Source organism: Salmo trutta, chromosome 14 (assembly GCF_901001165.1).
Source record: "Salmo trutta chromosome 14, fSalTru1.1, whole genome shotgun sequence".
In the NCBI taxonomy this organism is placed as follows: domain Eukaryota; kingdom Metazoa; phylum Chordata; class Actinopteri; order Salmoniformes; family Salmonidae; genus Salmo; species Salmo trutta.
The window spans coordinates 45,030,592-45,043,054 of NC_042970.1; the positions used below are offsets into that span (position 1 = coordinate 45,030,592).

The 12,463-nt window shown below is 42.0% G+C and overlaps 1 protein-coding gene across 1 annotated transcript in view; it reads left to right on the top strand.

Moving 5' to 3' along the window:
* The window catches only part of LOC115208194 (uncharacterized), a 53,194-nt gene extending 41,116 nt beyond the window's left edge, over nucleotides 1–12,078 (top strand). Inside the window, exons 8-17 of the mRNA XM_029776056.1 lie at nucleotides 8,620–8,644; nucleotides 8,899–8,945; nucleotides 9,339–9,395; nucleotides 9,521–9,607; nucleotides 9,769–9,787; nucleotides 9,897–9,928; nucleotides 10,038–10,078; nucleotides 10,740–10,806; nucleotides 11,181–11,221; nucleotides 11,457–12,078. Coding sequence (XP_029631916.1) covers nucleotides 8,620–8,644; nucleotides 8,899–8,945; nucleotides 9,339–9,395; nucleotides 9,521–9,607; nucleotides 9,769–9,787; nucleotides 9,897–9,928; nucleotides 10,038–10,078; nucleotides 10,740–10,806; nucleotides 11,181–11,221; nucleotides 11,457–11,549 — 509 coding nt within the window. The 3' untranslated portion in view covers nucleotides 11,550–12,078. The remainder of the gene's footprint in view (nucleotides 1–8,619; nucleotides 8,645–8,898; nucleotides 8,946–9,338; nucleotides 9,396–9,520; nucleotides 9,608–9,768; nucleotides 9,788–9,896; nucleotides 9,929–10,037; nucleotides 10,079–10,739; nucleotides 10,807–11,180; nucleotides 11,222–11,456) is intronic.
* Nucleotides 12,079–12,463: the final 385 nt, after the last annotated feature.

Sequence of the window (12,463 nt, forward strand, 5' to 3'; positions counted from 1 at the left end):
AGTTACCAGACAAAACAACGGATTACCAAAATATTCAAATAATGATTGACATATTTTCAATAAAAACTTTATTTTGATGAATTCATCCATACGATTTCATCCTTCCACGAGATGCGGTAAACAATGGGAATACAAAACATTAACATGACATAGACTGACCAGTCGAATCCAGGTGAAAGCTATGATCCCTTATTGATGTCGCTTGTTAAAGCCACTTAAATCAGTAAATAGATGAAGGGGAGGAGACAGGTTAAAGACATGGATTGTGAATGTATGCCATTCAGAGGGGGAAAGGGCAAGACAAAATATTTTGAAGTGCCTTTGAACGGGGTATGCTAGTAGGTGCCAGAACTATAACAGTGCTGGGTTTTTCACGCTCAACAGTTTCCTGTGTGTATCAAGAGTGGTCCACCACCCTAAGGACATCCTGCCAACTTGACACAACTGTGGGAAGGATTGGAGTCAACATGGGTCAGCATCCCCGTGGAATGAGACAGACAGCAAGGTTAATACAAATCTCCGCTGTTGAAAACCAAATGCTAGTCCAAAATAAATAGGATATAATATCTAAATGCTTTTTACAGTGGAGTTTAAGTTTATAAATTGCCTGGCTGGGCTGATGAGATAGTGGATTGAGCAGTCAAATGCAATAGTGAATAGACAATTTTCTGTGTTTGCAAACGTTGCACGCATCGCCCTCGTGTGGCAACGTTTACAAACACAAAAAAATTGTCTATTCGCTATTCCATTTGACTGCTCAATCCACTATGGTGACAGAACAGAATGCCAACAAAAAAAGCCTCTATTTACATGTTGCATATGAGTGCATTTCACACTACTTTTGGATTATAATTGGAGTTTAAGGCTCGTATGAATGTCCTGCTTAATATAATGTTTGTCATCATTGGAAATCAACTGTATTATACTAAAAATAACTTCAACTTCAACGAGTAAAATGGCTCTTTGGCTATCTTTTTCTACAGCCTATTGCTATGTCAGTGAGTGTTTAGCATTCTAGCTAACAACTTGCTGCATCCAAAGATCACAACCAAATATAATCTGATTGACTGTTCAAGCAAGAATCAACACATCATTGTAAACGTAGGAGAGCCCTCAAAAGGTTATTTGTTTAGAAGTAATAAAAATGTAAATCTAGGCTATGTTGAATGGGAGCAGATGGCGTGGCTTTCTTACTGCAGCCAAGAGTCACGCGCATCTGTACGTGATGTCAGTGTGTCGTGCACTGGAAAGTATGGAACGCCATTTGGGACTTCGCATTTCAAAAAAGATACACGTGAAATAACACTGTTTGATGTGTCAAATAAGCTTGTTGACCAATCAGGACCTGGATATGAATGTACGTCACATACTAATTTAACACGTTCGTTACTTTTTTACATAGTTATTACAGATTGATTACACTATCACTTGTTTTTCATATGTCACAGCGATTCACCGATATGTATGATGCTGGTAAAGTTTTATCTTGCGCACCTGCCGCTGCAGCACAAGCGCAGACACACCTCCACAAGCTCTGGGACAATTCTGGTCAGAAAAAAATCCATCACTTCCGTTGTTTGGCTGTGCCCATATAGCAACGTTCCACAATGAGCATATGTCCTGGTGGAAGGATGAAAATAAAACACATTTACTCAGAACAATAATATGTCTTTAATGAAAGACATGTCCTTAATCTTTTGTTTAAATGTTGGCAACCGTTTTACAAAAGCAAAATGCCCATCGAAGCCGAGGATTATTGTGTGAAAACTCCCTCCTAAGGGCTGTTCCTGCCACGGGTTCTCATTGTTTATTGTTAAATAGACAACAGTGTCTTAATTGTTTTTCTCTTTCAAACTCCTATAATATTAAGTGGTATATTATCTGTATGAGTAGTTAAACATTGAAAATAAATGTATTATGCAATTAAAAAATACACTCCATCATCCCTCTGATGTCACAGATCTTCCTCAGCCCAGTCTGACAGTGATTCCTGCAGTCATCAAAGAGAGAGACTCAGTTCAGCTGAACTGTCAGACTCCTCCATCTGTCTCTGAGTGTTACTTCATAATGGAAGGGCAAGTGGAATTCACCCTACCATCACCCTGTCAACAGACACTCACAGGAACACTACTGGTGAGGTGGACAGGTCAGAGTTCACCAGCTGAGGTCAAAATACACTGTCAGTACAGTGCTACAGGTTCACAGTTTAGATCCATATACAGTGAGCCTTCAACAGTCACAATTCAGGGTAATAAGACTATTTGAATGGTTGTTAACAATGTACTGTTGTGCCATCATTACCATGTTCCTCTTGTGATATGTTATCATACTGTGTGTTGTTATAAACTATTACATGAAACAATCAAGCAATATATTATATCTCCTTCATTTCCCATACTGTCGCTGCATGAGGTAATGGACTCAAGATCCTTAAGTCTGAAATAACAAGGAGGGATTAGGCTCTCAGTACATTTCTCAAAACTGCTAAATGCTAAATTCCCCTATTCTCACAGACCTTCCTCAGCTGACAGTGAGTTCTACAATCATCAGAGAGACAGAATCAGTTCAGCTGAGTTGTGAGACTCCTCCATCTCTCCATGTGTCTCACTGTTACTTCTACATAGAGGGGGGGAAGAATCTTCCGGACAATAACAGGAACTGAGCTGCTGAAGAGGGCTGGTCCAACATTTCCAGCTTTGGTCAAAGTGAAGTGTTACTATGTTGTAGGGAAGTCTCACACATCTCCTTTTAGTAACTCTGTCTCAGTCACTGTTCAGGGTAAGTAGGTGGTTTATAAAATTATACACTTCACTGTTATACCGTATTAATTATGCTCGTTCTGAAAATGAGATCTTCTGTCGTATTTCCTCAATGTCTTCATTTCACATAATGATAGGATTTACTGTACTTTGTACAAACAAAAATGCTGACATAGTTGAACATTGTATAAATGGATTTTCCATACTGTTAGTCTGTATGGATTACCTATAATGTTTTTTAAATGCAACTTTCAAAGAGACCCACCTCCTCCCAGGCTGACAGTCAGTTCTACAGTCATCAGAGAGACTCAGTTCAGCTGAGCTGTCAGACTCCTCCATCTGTCTCTGTGTCTCAGTGTTACTTCTACACAGAGGGGAGAGATCCTAAACCCTCACCCTGTACGAAGTCACTCACGGGACTGAGCTGCTCTCGTGGTCAAGCCAAAGTTCATCTGCTGAGATCAAACTGAGATGTTTTTACACAGTAGAAACTCACTTTCCATCGATGCAAAGTGGTTCTGTTTCTCTTACTATTCCCACGGAAAACAACCACAGAGACAGGCCAAAGTACAATCAAAGGTTCTTTTATAAACTCAGCTTTACACAGAAATACACAGTATCACTACGGCCCTATTAGAAACGTATAAATAGGCTGGGATTTAGGGCTGTAGGCTAACTAGAAGCAACGGGCCAAACTAACACAGCAGTTGATTCCCGATCGGTGGCCAATGTTCATTTGAGTCCTTCCGAGCAGGGTTTGTTCGTTCGGTTCTACCCGAGCAGGATTAGATTGGCTCAACCCGAGCAGGGATCGGCTCTTCCTCCCGAGCAGGGATCGTTAGTCGATGGCTGGTCTGGTAGTCGATTGCTGGTTTGGTGTTCAACGGCAGGTCGCCTTCTGTCCCTCGCTCCTCACCGGCCTGGCTGTGTGGTAGAGTTGGGTGTAGCCTCTCAGCTGCGTCAGGCGTGTCCCCCGTGTCTGTAGTCGTGGGGGACAGAAAACATACAATTAGAGGATGTACTGGCCAACAATTGAGGACTGACTGTCACACTCACACGTTTGAAACAAGCACTTTCCTAGTCGTGCTGTAGAGCTTTGTGATTTGTGTCTTTCCTACAGCAGGGGACCAGGGGTCGAAAGGTCCCTGGTTCAGCTCCTTTTAACTCTAGTTCTGGGGCGTGTTTAGCAATTAGTTTGAGGAGGGAGGAGGTGATAGAGAATTGGCAACAGCTGTCTCAATGTCACTTTAGTCCATGCTAATCTGTTGAATCATAACACATCATACAAGCAAGCAAAATAGTCCATGCGATTCAATTTCATTTCACACGTGAGATTGTAAGGAAATAAGTGAAAGGAAATCATTGTAAACACACAGCACACATGATTAAATGGCACTCATAAATATAAATGATATCAAATAAGACATGCTGATATGTAATATAAAGAGAATGGCAGGCTCTAGTTTAGTAAGTCAGTGTCACTTGTGACATATAAACTCATCAAAAAAAGAAATGTCCCTTTTTCAGGACCCTGTCTTTCAAAGATAATACGTAAAAATCCAAATAACTTGCAGATCTTCATTGTAAAGGGTTTAAACACTGTTTCCCATGCTTGTTCAATGAACCGTAAACAATTCATGAACATGCACCTGTGAAACGGTCGTTAAGACACTAACAGTTTATGGTTCATTGAACAATGCTCGTTCATTGAACAAGATCTGCAAGTTATTTGGATTTTTACATATTATCTTTGAAAGAGAGGGTCCTGAAAAAGGGCAAAAAAATATTTTGCTGAGTTTATATGTCACAAGTGAAGCAATTAAGGTCACAGTTAGGACACTAAAGAAACTTAAGACACTAAAGAGACCTTTCTACTGACTATGTGTCACGCCCTGGCCATAGAGAGGGTTTTTATTCTCTATTTTGGTTAGGCCAGGGTATGACTAGGGTGGCCATTCTATGTCCTTTTTTCAATGTTTTTGTATTTCTTTGTTTTGGCCTGGTATGGCTCTCAATCAGGGACAGCTGTACATCGTTGTCGCTGATAGGGAGCCATAATTAGGTAGCCCTTTTTCCCACCTGTCCTTGTGGGTAGTTAACTTTGTTTGTGGCACTTTGCCCTGTAAGCTTCACAGTCATTTTGTAATGTTTATTGGTTTTGCTGGCGTTATTTCAATAAAGAGGAAAATGTAGGCTCACCACGCTGCACCTTGGTCTACTTCATCCGACGGTCGTGACAGAACTACCCACCTTCAACGGACCAAGCAGCGTGGTAAGGAGGAGCAGAGGGTTCAGGACTCCTGGACTTGGGAAGAGATACTGGACGGAAAGGGACCCTGGAGACAGGCTGGAGAATTCCGCCGCCCGCCAGAGGAGATAGAGGCAGCGAATGCAGAATGGCGTTTCTGATAGGATCGGCTGGCACGGCAAGAGGAGGAGAGGCAGCCCCAAGATTTTTTTTGGGGGGGGGGGCACACGGGACGGTCGGCGGAGCCGAGGATGGAACCAGAGCCAGTCGGGGTGAAGTTGGAGGTGAGCGAAGGGAGCGAAGCAGAGACAGTGAAGGAGTTGATGGGGAGATTGGAGGAGAGAGCTATGAGAGAGCTGCTGTGTTGGTGCATGAGGCACGACATTTGCCCTACGGAGCGTGTCCTCGAATTGATGTCACCTGAGTCAGCTCTCCATACTCATCCTGAGGTGCGTGCTAGCCGTCTGGTGAAGACTGTGCCAGCCCCACGCACCAGGCCTCCTGTGCGCCTCCCCAGCCCTGCACGTCCTGTGCTAGCTTTGCGCTCGAGACCTCCAGTGCGCCTCCATAGCCTGGTGAGTCCTGCGCCCGCTCCACGCACGGTTTCCCCAGTTCGCCTGGAGAACCCAGTGCGGCTTGAGCCAACTCCCCGTGTTTACCGTGGCGAGCATTTGACTGGTCAGGCCCTGTGCTATGGGGTGATGCGCACGGTGTCGAGGCCGAGCATCCACAGGCCAGTGTGTTCGGTGCCAGCGTCCCGCATTTGCCGGGGGGAAGCGGGCCCCCAGCCATTAGGGGTGGTGCCAGGCCTGCGCTCGTGACCGCAAGTGCTCCTCCACGGCCCAGTGTATCCGGTGCCTGCTCCCAGAGCCAGGCCTCCTGCATGTCTCCCCAGCCTGGTGCGGTCTGCGCCAGAGCCGTCTGCCTGTCCGGAGCTGCCAGAGCCGCCCGCCAGTTCGGCGCAGCCAGAGCCGCCCGCCAGTCCGGCGCAGCCAGAGCCACCCGCCAGTCCGGCGCAGCCAGAGTTGCCCGCCTGTCTGGCACAAGTTCGGCAATTAAGGTCATAGTTATGAAAACGTAGGACACTAAAGAGGCCTTTCTACTCACTCTGAAAAACAGCAAAAAAAACATGCCCAGGGTCCCTGCTCATCTGTGTGAACGTCCCTTAGGCATGCAGCAAGGAGGCATGAGGACTGCAGATGTGGCTGGGCAATAAATTGCAATGTCCGTACTGTGAGACGCCTAAGACAGTGCTACAGGGAGACAGGACGGACAACTGATCTGGGATCGGTACATCCAAACATCACACCTGCGGGACAGGTACAGGATGGCAACAACAACTGCCAGGGTTACACCAGGAACGCACAATCCCGCCATCAGTGCTCAGACTGTCCGTAATAGGCTGAGAGAGGCTGGACTGAGGGCTTGTAGGCCTGTTGTAAGGCAGGTCTTCACCAGACATCACTGGCAAAAATGTCGCCTATGGGCACAAACCCACCGTCGCTGGACCAGACAGGACTGGCAAAAAGTGCTCTTCACTGACGAGTTGCGGTTTTGTCTTACCTGGGGTGATGGTCGGATTCGCGTTTATCGTGAAGGGATGAGCATTACATCGAGGCCTGTACTCTGGAGCGGGATCGCTTTGGAGGTGGAGGGTCCGTCATGGTCTGGGGCGGTGTGTCACAGCATCATCGGACTGAGCTTGTTGTCATTTCAGGCAATCTCAATGCTGTGCGTTACAGGGAAGACATCCTCCACCCTCATGTGGTACCCTTCCTGCAGGCTCATCCTGACATGACCCTCCAGCATGACAATGCCACCAACAATACTGTTTGTTCTGTGCATGATTTCCTGCAAGACAGGAATGTCATTATTCTGCAATGGCCAGCGAATAGCAAGGATCTCAATCCCATTGAGCATGTCTGGGACCTGTTGGATCGGAGGGTGAGGGCTTGGGCCATTCCCCCCAGAAATGTCCAGGAACTTGCAGGTGCCTTGGTGGAAGACTGGGGTAACATCTCACAGCAAGAACTGGCAAATCTGGTGCATTCAATGAGGAGGAGATGCACTGCAGTACTTAATGCAGCTGGTGGCCACACCAGATACTGACGGTTACATTTGATTTTGACCCCCCTTTTGTTCAGGGACACATTATTCCATTTTTGTTAGTCACATGTCTATGGAACTTGTTCAGTTCATGTCTCAGTTGTTGAATCTTGTCATGTTCATACAAATATTTACACATTGCTTAAAATATATGCAGTTGACAGTGAGAGGACGTTTCTTTTTTTGCTGAGTTTACATTACATTCAAATAGAGTGATGCAAATAAGAGTCTCTGTCCTTTCCTAACAGATCCAAAACCAGACATTACAGTCAATTTTGATGGGTACTTCAACATCATCTGTTTGATTCCTGGATCCGTCAGTCCTGACACCACCTGTAACCTGTATGTTGGAGAGGAGAGTCATCCATCCTTCACAGAAAAGATCTGGAAAGAAAAAAGCAAAGCTTCCAAACAGTGGTTCTGTAGATTCACTGTAACTGAGAGAGATATTATCAGAACTCTACAGTCAGTGAGGACTAAGGAGGTGAGCTGCGACTACAGAGTGGGCTCAGGACCAAACTCTCTCTCTCCACGCAGTGATGGGTACAGGTTTACAGGTGAGTCATTACCTAAACAAATCTATCAGGGCTGCAGGTCTTCATGATCTGACTCACTTTGATTTTAGCATCTTCTTAGTATGACTATATTCATTCTGACCAACAAACTAAATACCACATTCCAATCCCAAATGATTTCAGATCTGGTGGGATTTCACATGAGTTATCCAACAACTATAGAGACACCTTCTATAGCAGGTAGGCTACACATTTGTCCTTTTATAGTGACACAGTTGTTATTTTAAAGCGAAGCAAGTTTCAGCAATAAGAATAGTTGTGTTAATGTGTAAATGAAGCTGTTCTGGTAGATAATTAAGCTGTTCTATAGATATGACACCAGCCTCAACACCAATGTCTGGGATCATCAGCACAAGTAATAGAATGTCTGTGTTCATCTAGTGGAGTGTTTAGATCGTATCTATGCTCTGTTATACTTCTGCTGTTAGATAACATGGTGACTTCAATCTAGGAAGCTGTCAACAACAATCAGCACCTTATCTGTCCTGAAAGACTTTATCACCTTAGGAATTGGTCTTATCATCTCTGTAATGAGGAGAAATATATTCTACCGGGGCTAGAAGCAATCTGTACGTAGTGATTTTATGCCCACTTTGAAAAGACAAGTCATAAAGCTATTTCAAAAGGCCAACAACACCATGATGATCATTAATACAATCATTAATAAAATGCTAATTTCATTAATATGTGTTTTCTCAGTGGGTTTGACTCCAGGTCCTAAATCTACTTTGCCTCCCGGCACAACAGTGAGTCCTACAGAAGGTGTGTTGGGCCTCTAAATTATCATCTCTGCAAATAGTAATTATACAGTCAAGAATTTAGATTACGGGGCTGTAAAATTAAGTGTCCCAAATGTGAATGTAAAACCTTATTCTTGTGTAGTCTTATTGCTTCCCACTTGTTTCAACTGTTACTTCTACCTTTACCCCAGAAACCACAGTGACACCAACTACCAGGAAGTAGATCAACCAAATTGAACTTTTTTGCAAATCCAATATCTTTGTTCACATTCATTCACTAAAGCTCTGACCGGTTAACTAATAGATGTATTCATAGCTGCTTGTAATTTCAGTCCAGATTTTTAACCACTTTTAGTCCATCTGATTTGTAGGTAACGTGTACTTCTCTCTTTCTGCTTATTGAAAGACCTTAGATATTACATTAATTTACGTTTGTTCTTGTGTAATATGAGTAATCTCTTCTCACCAAGTTTGACCTCCCCTTTGACCCCTAGCACGACAGTGAATCCTTCATCAGGTCTCTTAGTCATCTTTATCTAGTTAGCAGATAGAAGTAAAACAAATAGAGTAGCTTTATCTTCTCCATGTTTTTGTACGTTTTTTTTTCCTCATCACAAATTTGCCTCATTACAAAAATAGGTTGATATTTGATTGATTAAAATCAACCCATTAAGTTGTATTTTTGTATAATCCGATCCAATGATTTGCTTTGCGTCAGGGTTGACTGTTTGCTGTACTTTGACCACTGACACCCCAGCGAAATATTTTTGTCTATTAAAGCATAAACCAGTTTTGCAAATATAGTCAGATGTAAATTCAGTCAAAGGTTTAGGATTAATCAAACAATTTATCTCTTCATAGAAATATTAGCTCTGTTATTAAACTGTCCTTCTCTCTTGCATGTGCCCAGGAGGTCAAAGCTCCACAGAAAGTGATGTGGAATCAAACAGTCAAGAAATCTTTCTGGGTAAGTATCCTGTTCTAGCTGTCTTTTCTCACACATATGAAAACAGAGCTGTGCACATTTTCTTAGAAGAACAATAATGTGGTCCAAGAGCTAATGACCTCTCCCAATGTCATGTCACCAAATAGTGGGGCAATTATGGCAGGCAGCAGTGGCTTCTGGAGTGGGCATGCTCCTGGTAGGATTGACAGCTGTCTGTCTCTGCAGGAGGACCAGTGAGTACATTCGATTCTGCAAAACAAATCATTTGCAAATTTACCGTGCTGACATTAATGTAAGTTCCTTTGGCATGGGTTAATTTATCAACTCATTTTGATCATATTGTATAGATTAGACTATATTCAATATAATGAATTTAGCCTCATTTGTTTTTCAGAGAAGAACAATTCTCAGAGGTAAGAATTCCACTTGTGAATATGATGCAGATTGTATCAACCTTTAGTTCTGTATTGTCCATGATGAGATGTTCTTACCACAACCTTCTTATACTTTTATGTTGTACAGACCTACAGCCAGACAGGATGATCACAGCCAATGTATGTTCCAAACAAAATACATCAAACATACACACAGATACGACTTACAGAACTATATACACGCATGTACAAACACTGTAATTCTATTTTTACTGTGTTTCTGTTTTAGATGATTTGGTGTCTATGGGAGCGGTGAGCAGCGGAGTCATGGTGAGTATTCTACATTACAGTGGTATCTGTACACATATACCCCTCTGACAGAGGAGGCTGGTGGGATGAGTCATAGGAGGACAGGCTCAGTGTAATGATTGGAATGGAATTAATAGGACGGAGGCAAACAAATCAAACACATTAAAACTACGTGTTTAACTCCATTCCATTCATTTCATTTCATTTCAACGATTACAATGAGCCTGTCCTCCTATAACTCCTCTCACCAGCATCCTCTGCCCTCTGACTGTCTGATCTGAGGATCAAGACCTTAATGATACATTAGTAGTGCTTCAACATATGAATGTTCAAAGTATCAAACCCACAGATATATTTATTTACAGATTTATATGGTAATTTATATTTATTACCAAATAATAAATGATTTCTTAATACATGAATTCATGTTAAACCTTGTAAATGTGTTCTTAAGTAGGATACAGAGTTTAGTCGTATGACTATTTTTGATCAAATAACCTACATCTTGCATTGGACATGTGTAGACCTCAGAATGACACAAAACCCACAAACACTTCATGTGATACAAAGGAGGGTGCAGTTCATGTCACGAGTTAGAGATGAGAATAGACAGACAGTTTGATAGACTGGAGGATAAAAAGTCTCTCTTCTCTCTCTTCTTCTCCCTCACTCTCTACTACAGGTGGATTCAGGAGATGCTAGAATCGATTCTCAGATCACTTCTGTACTGTCCACGTTCACTACCTCAGGTTTGTCCCTCAGATCTCGGGACCATCTGCAAGTGCACAGCTACTGTACATGCTTAAACTTTGGGCCTAAACATATCAAAACGCATATATGACACTTAAAACAGAAATGTATGTGTCAGAGCATCTGCAGCGGGAGAATAGAGCTGTAGATCTGCAGGGTGGTTTGAGTCATGAGGAGAAGTGTGAAATGACATCAAGCCCTGTTACTTGCACCTCTTCTATTTGGATAATACCAACGCAATAGGGCAAACTCGACTAAGTAACTCACATGCAATGTAGACATGTAAAATACACATGATCCCCCCTCAAACACACACTCATACATACATACACAACCTCTTACTCATGGAATTGTCTCTCTCTGTGATGTGCAGGTCCCGTTGATGTGGATACACAGGCATTTGCAAATGAACATGTAAGTAATGCACAAATGTCCTATTCATTGTATTATATTATATTGTTATATTATTATTATACATAGCATTGTTTTCACAGACAGACTGACTAGAGGATAAAAATATCTCTCTTTCACTGTGTTTCATGACTTTCAGTTTAAGATTGGTCTTACATCCTCATAAAATACCCCTTATGAATTACATTACCAGTACTGTAGATTCGAAGCCCTAAAGTAAATATTTTTCTTTCTCTAGTCTGATACGTACCACGTATACAGCTCAATCCCCGACAGACCAGCAACCTCAGCCCAGCCGGATGGGTTTTACAGTCTTCTGCAGACACACTGAAACTACACCTCTGGCTTTCTGTAGATATGTCTCACACATCTCACACAAATACATTCTTTCTCACATGCTATCCTTTGTTTATCACACATCCAGTTACTTTAAATAAGTTGCTTAACAGGTAATATATCTACTGTATTACACATAGACATCTGGTTTCTGTTACATGTCTTTCCATAATATTTGTTACTGTGTTAATATTTTTTGGGGGGGTTTTTGGAGGGGTCCGGGGCATACACTCCTTTGAGCATTTTTCTTATTTCTTTTCCCTAGTAAATGCTGAATCTACTGTATTTATGTCTTTTATGTTGACTGTTTGATACCTCCTTCCATATTCAAATTAATTGTTGGATACAATTAATTTCCTATTGGGCAAAACATAATCCAAAACACAACCAAAACAAACTGCAAATGCATACAAACTCAACTTTGTTAAGTCACAAACTTGATGCATTTATTGGGTGCAAAGAATATAGGACCAAAAAACATAATGTTTGACTACTTTAATACACTATAAATGAATTTGTCCAAATAACTTATTGAATTGGGGGGACTATATACATAAAGTACTTTTATATCTAAATGGTAAAACATACAATACCTTCAGAAAGTATTCCCACCCCTTGACCTTTTCCAATTTTTGTTATATTAGAGCCTGAATTTAAAATAGATGAAATTTAGATATTTTTTTTGTCACTGGCCTACACACAATAGCGCATAACGTCAAAGTGGAATTATGTAGAAAAAAAAGTGTCAATAAGTATTCAATTCCTTTGTTATGGAAATCCAAAATAAGTTGAATAATACGTTGCATGGACTCACTCTGTGTGCAATAATAGTGTTTAACATGATTTTTAATGACTACCTCATCTCTGTACCCCACACATACAATTATCTGTGAAGTCGGTCAGTCACGT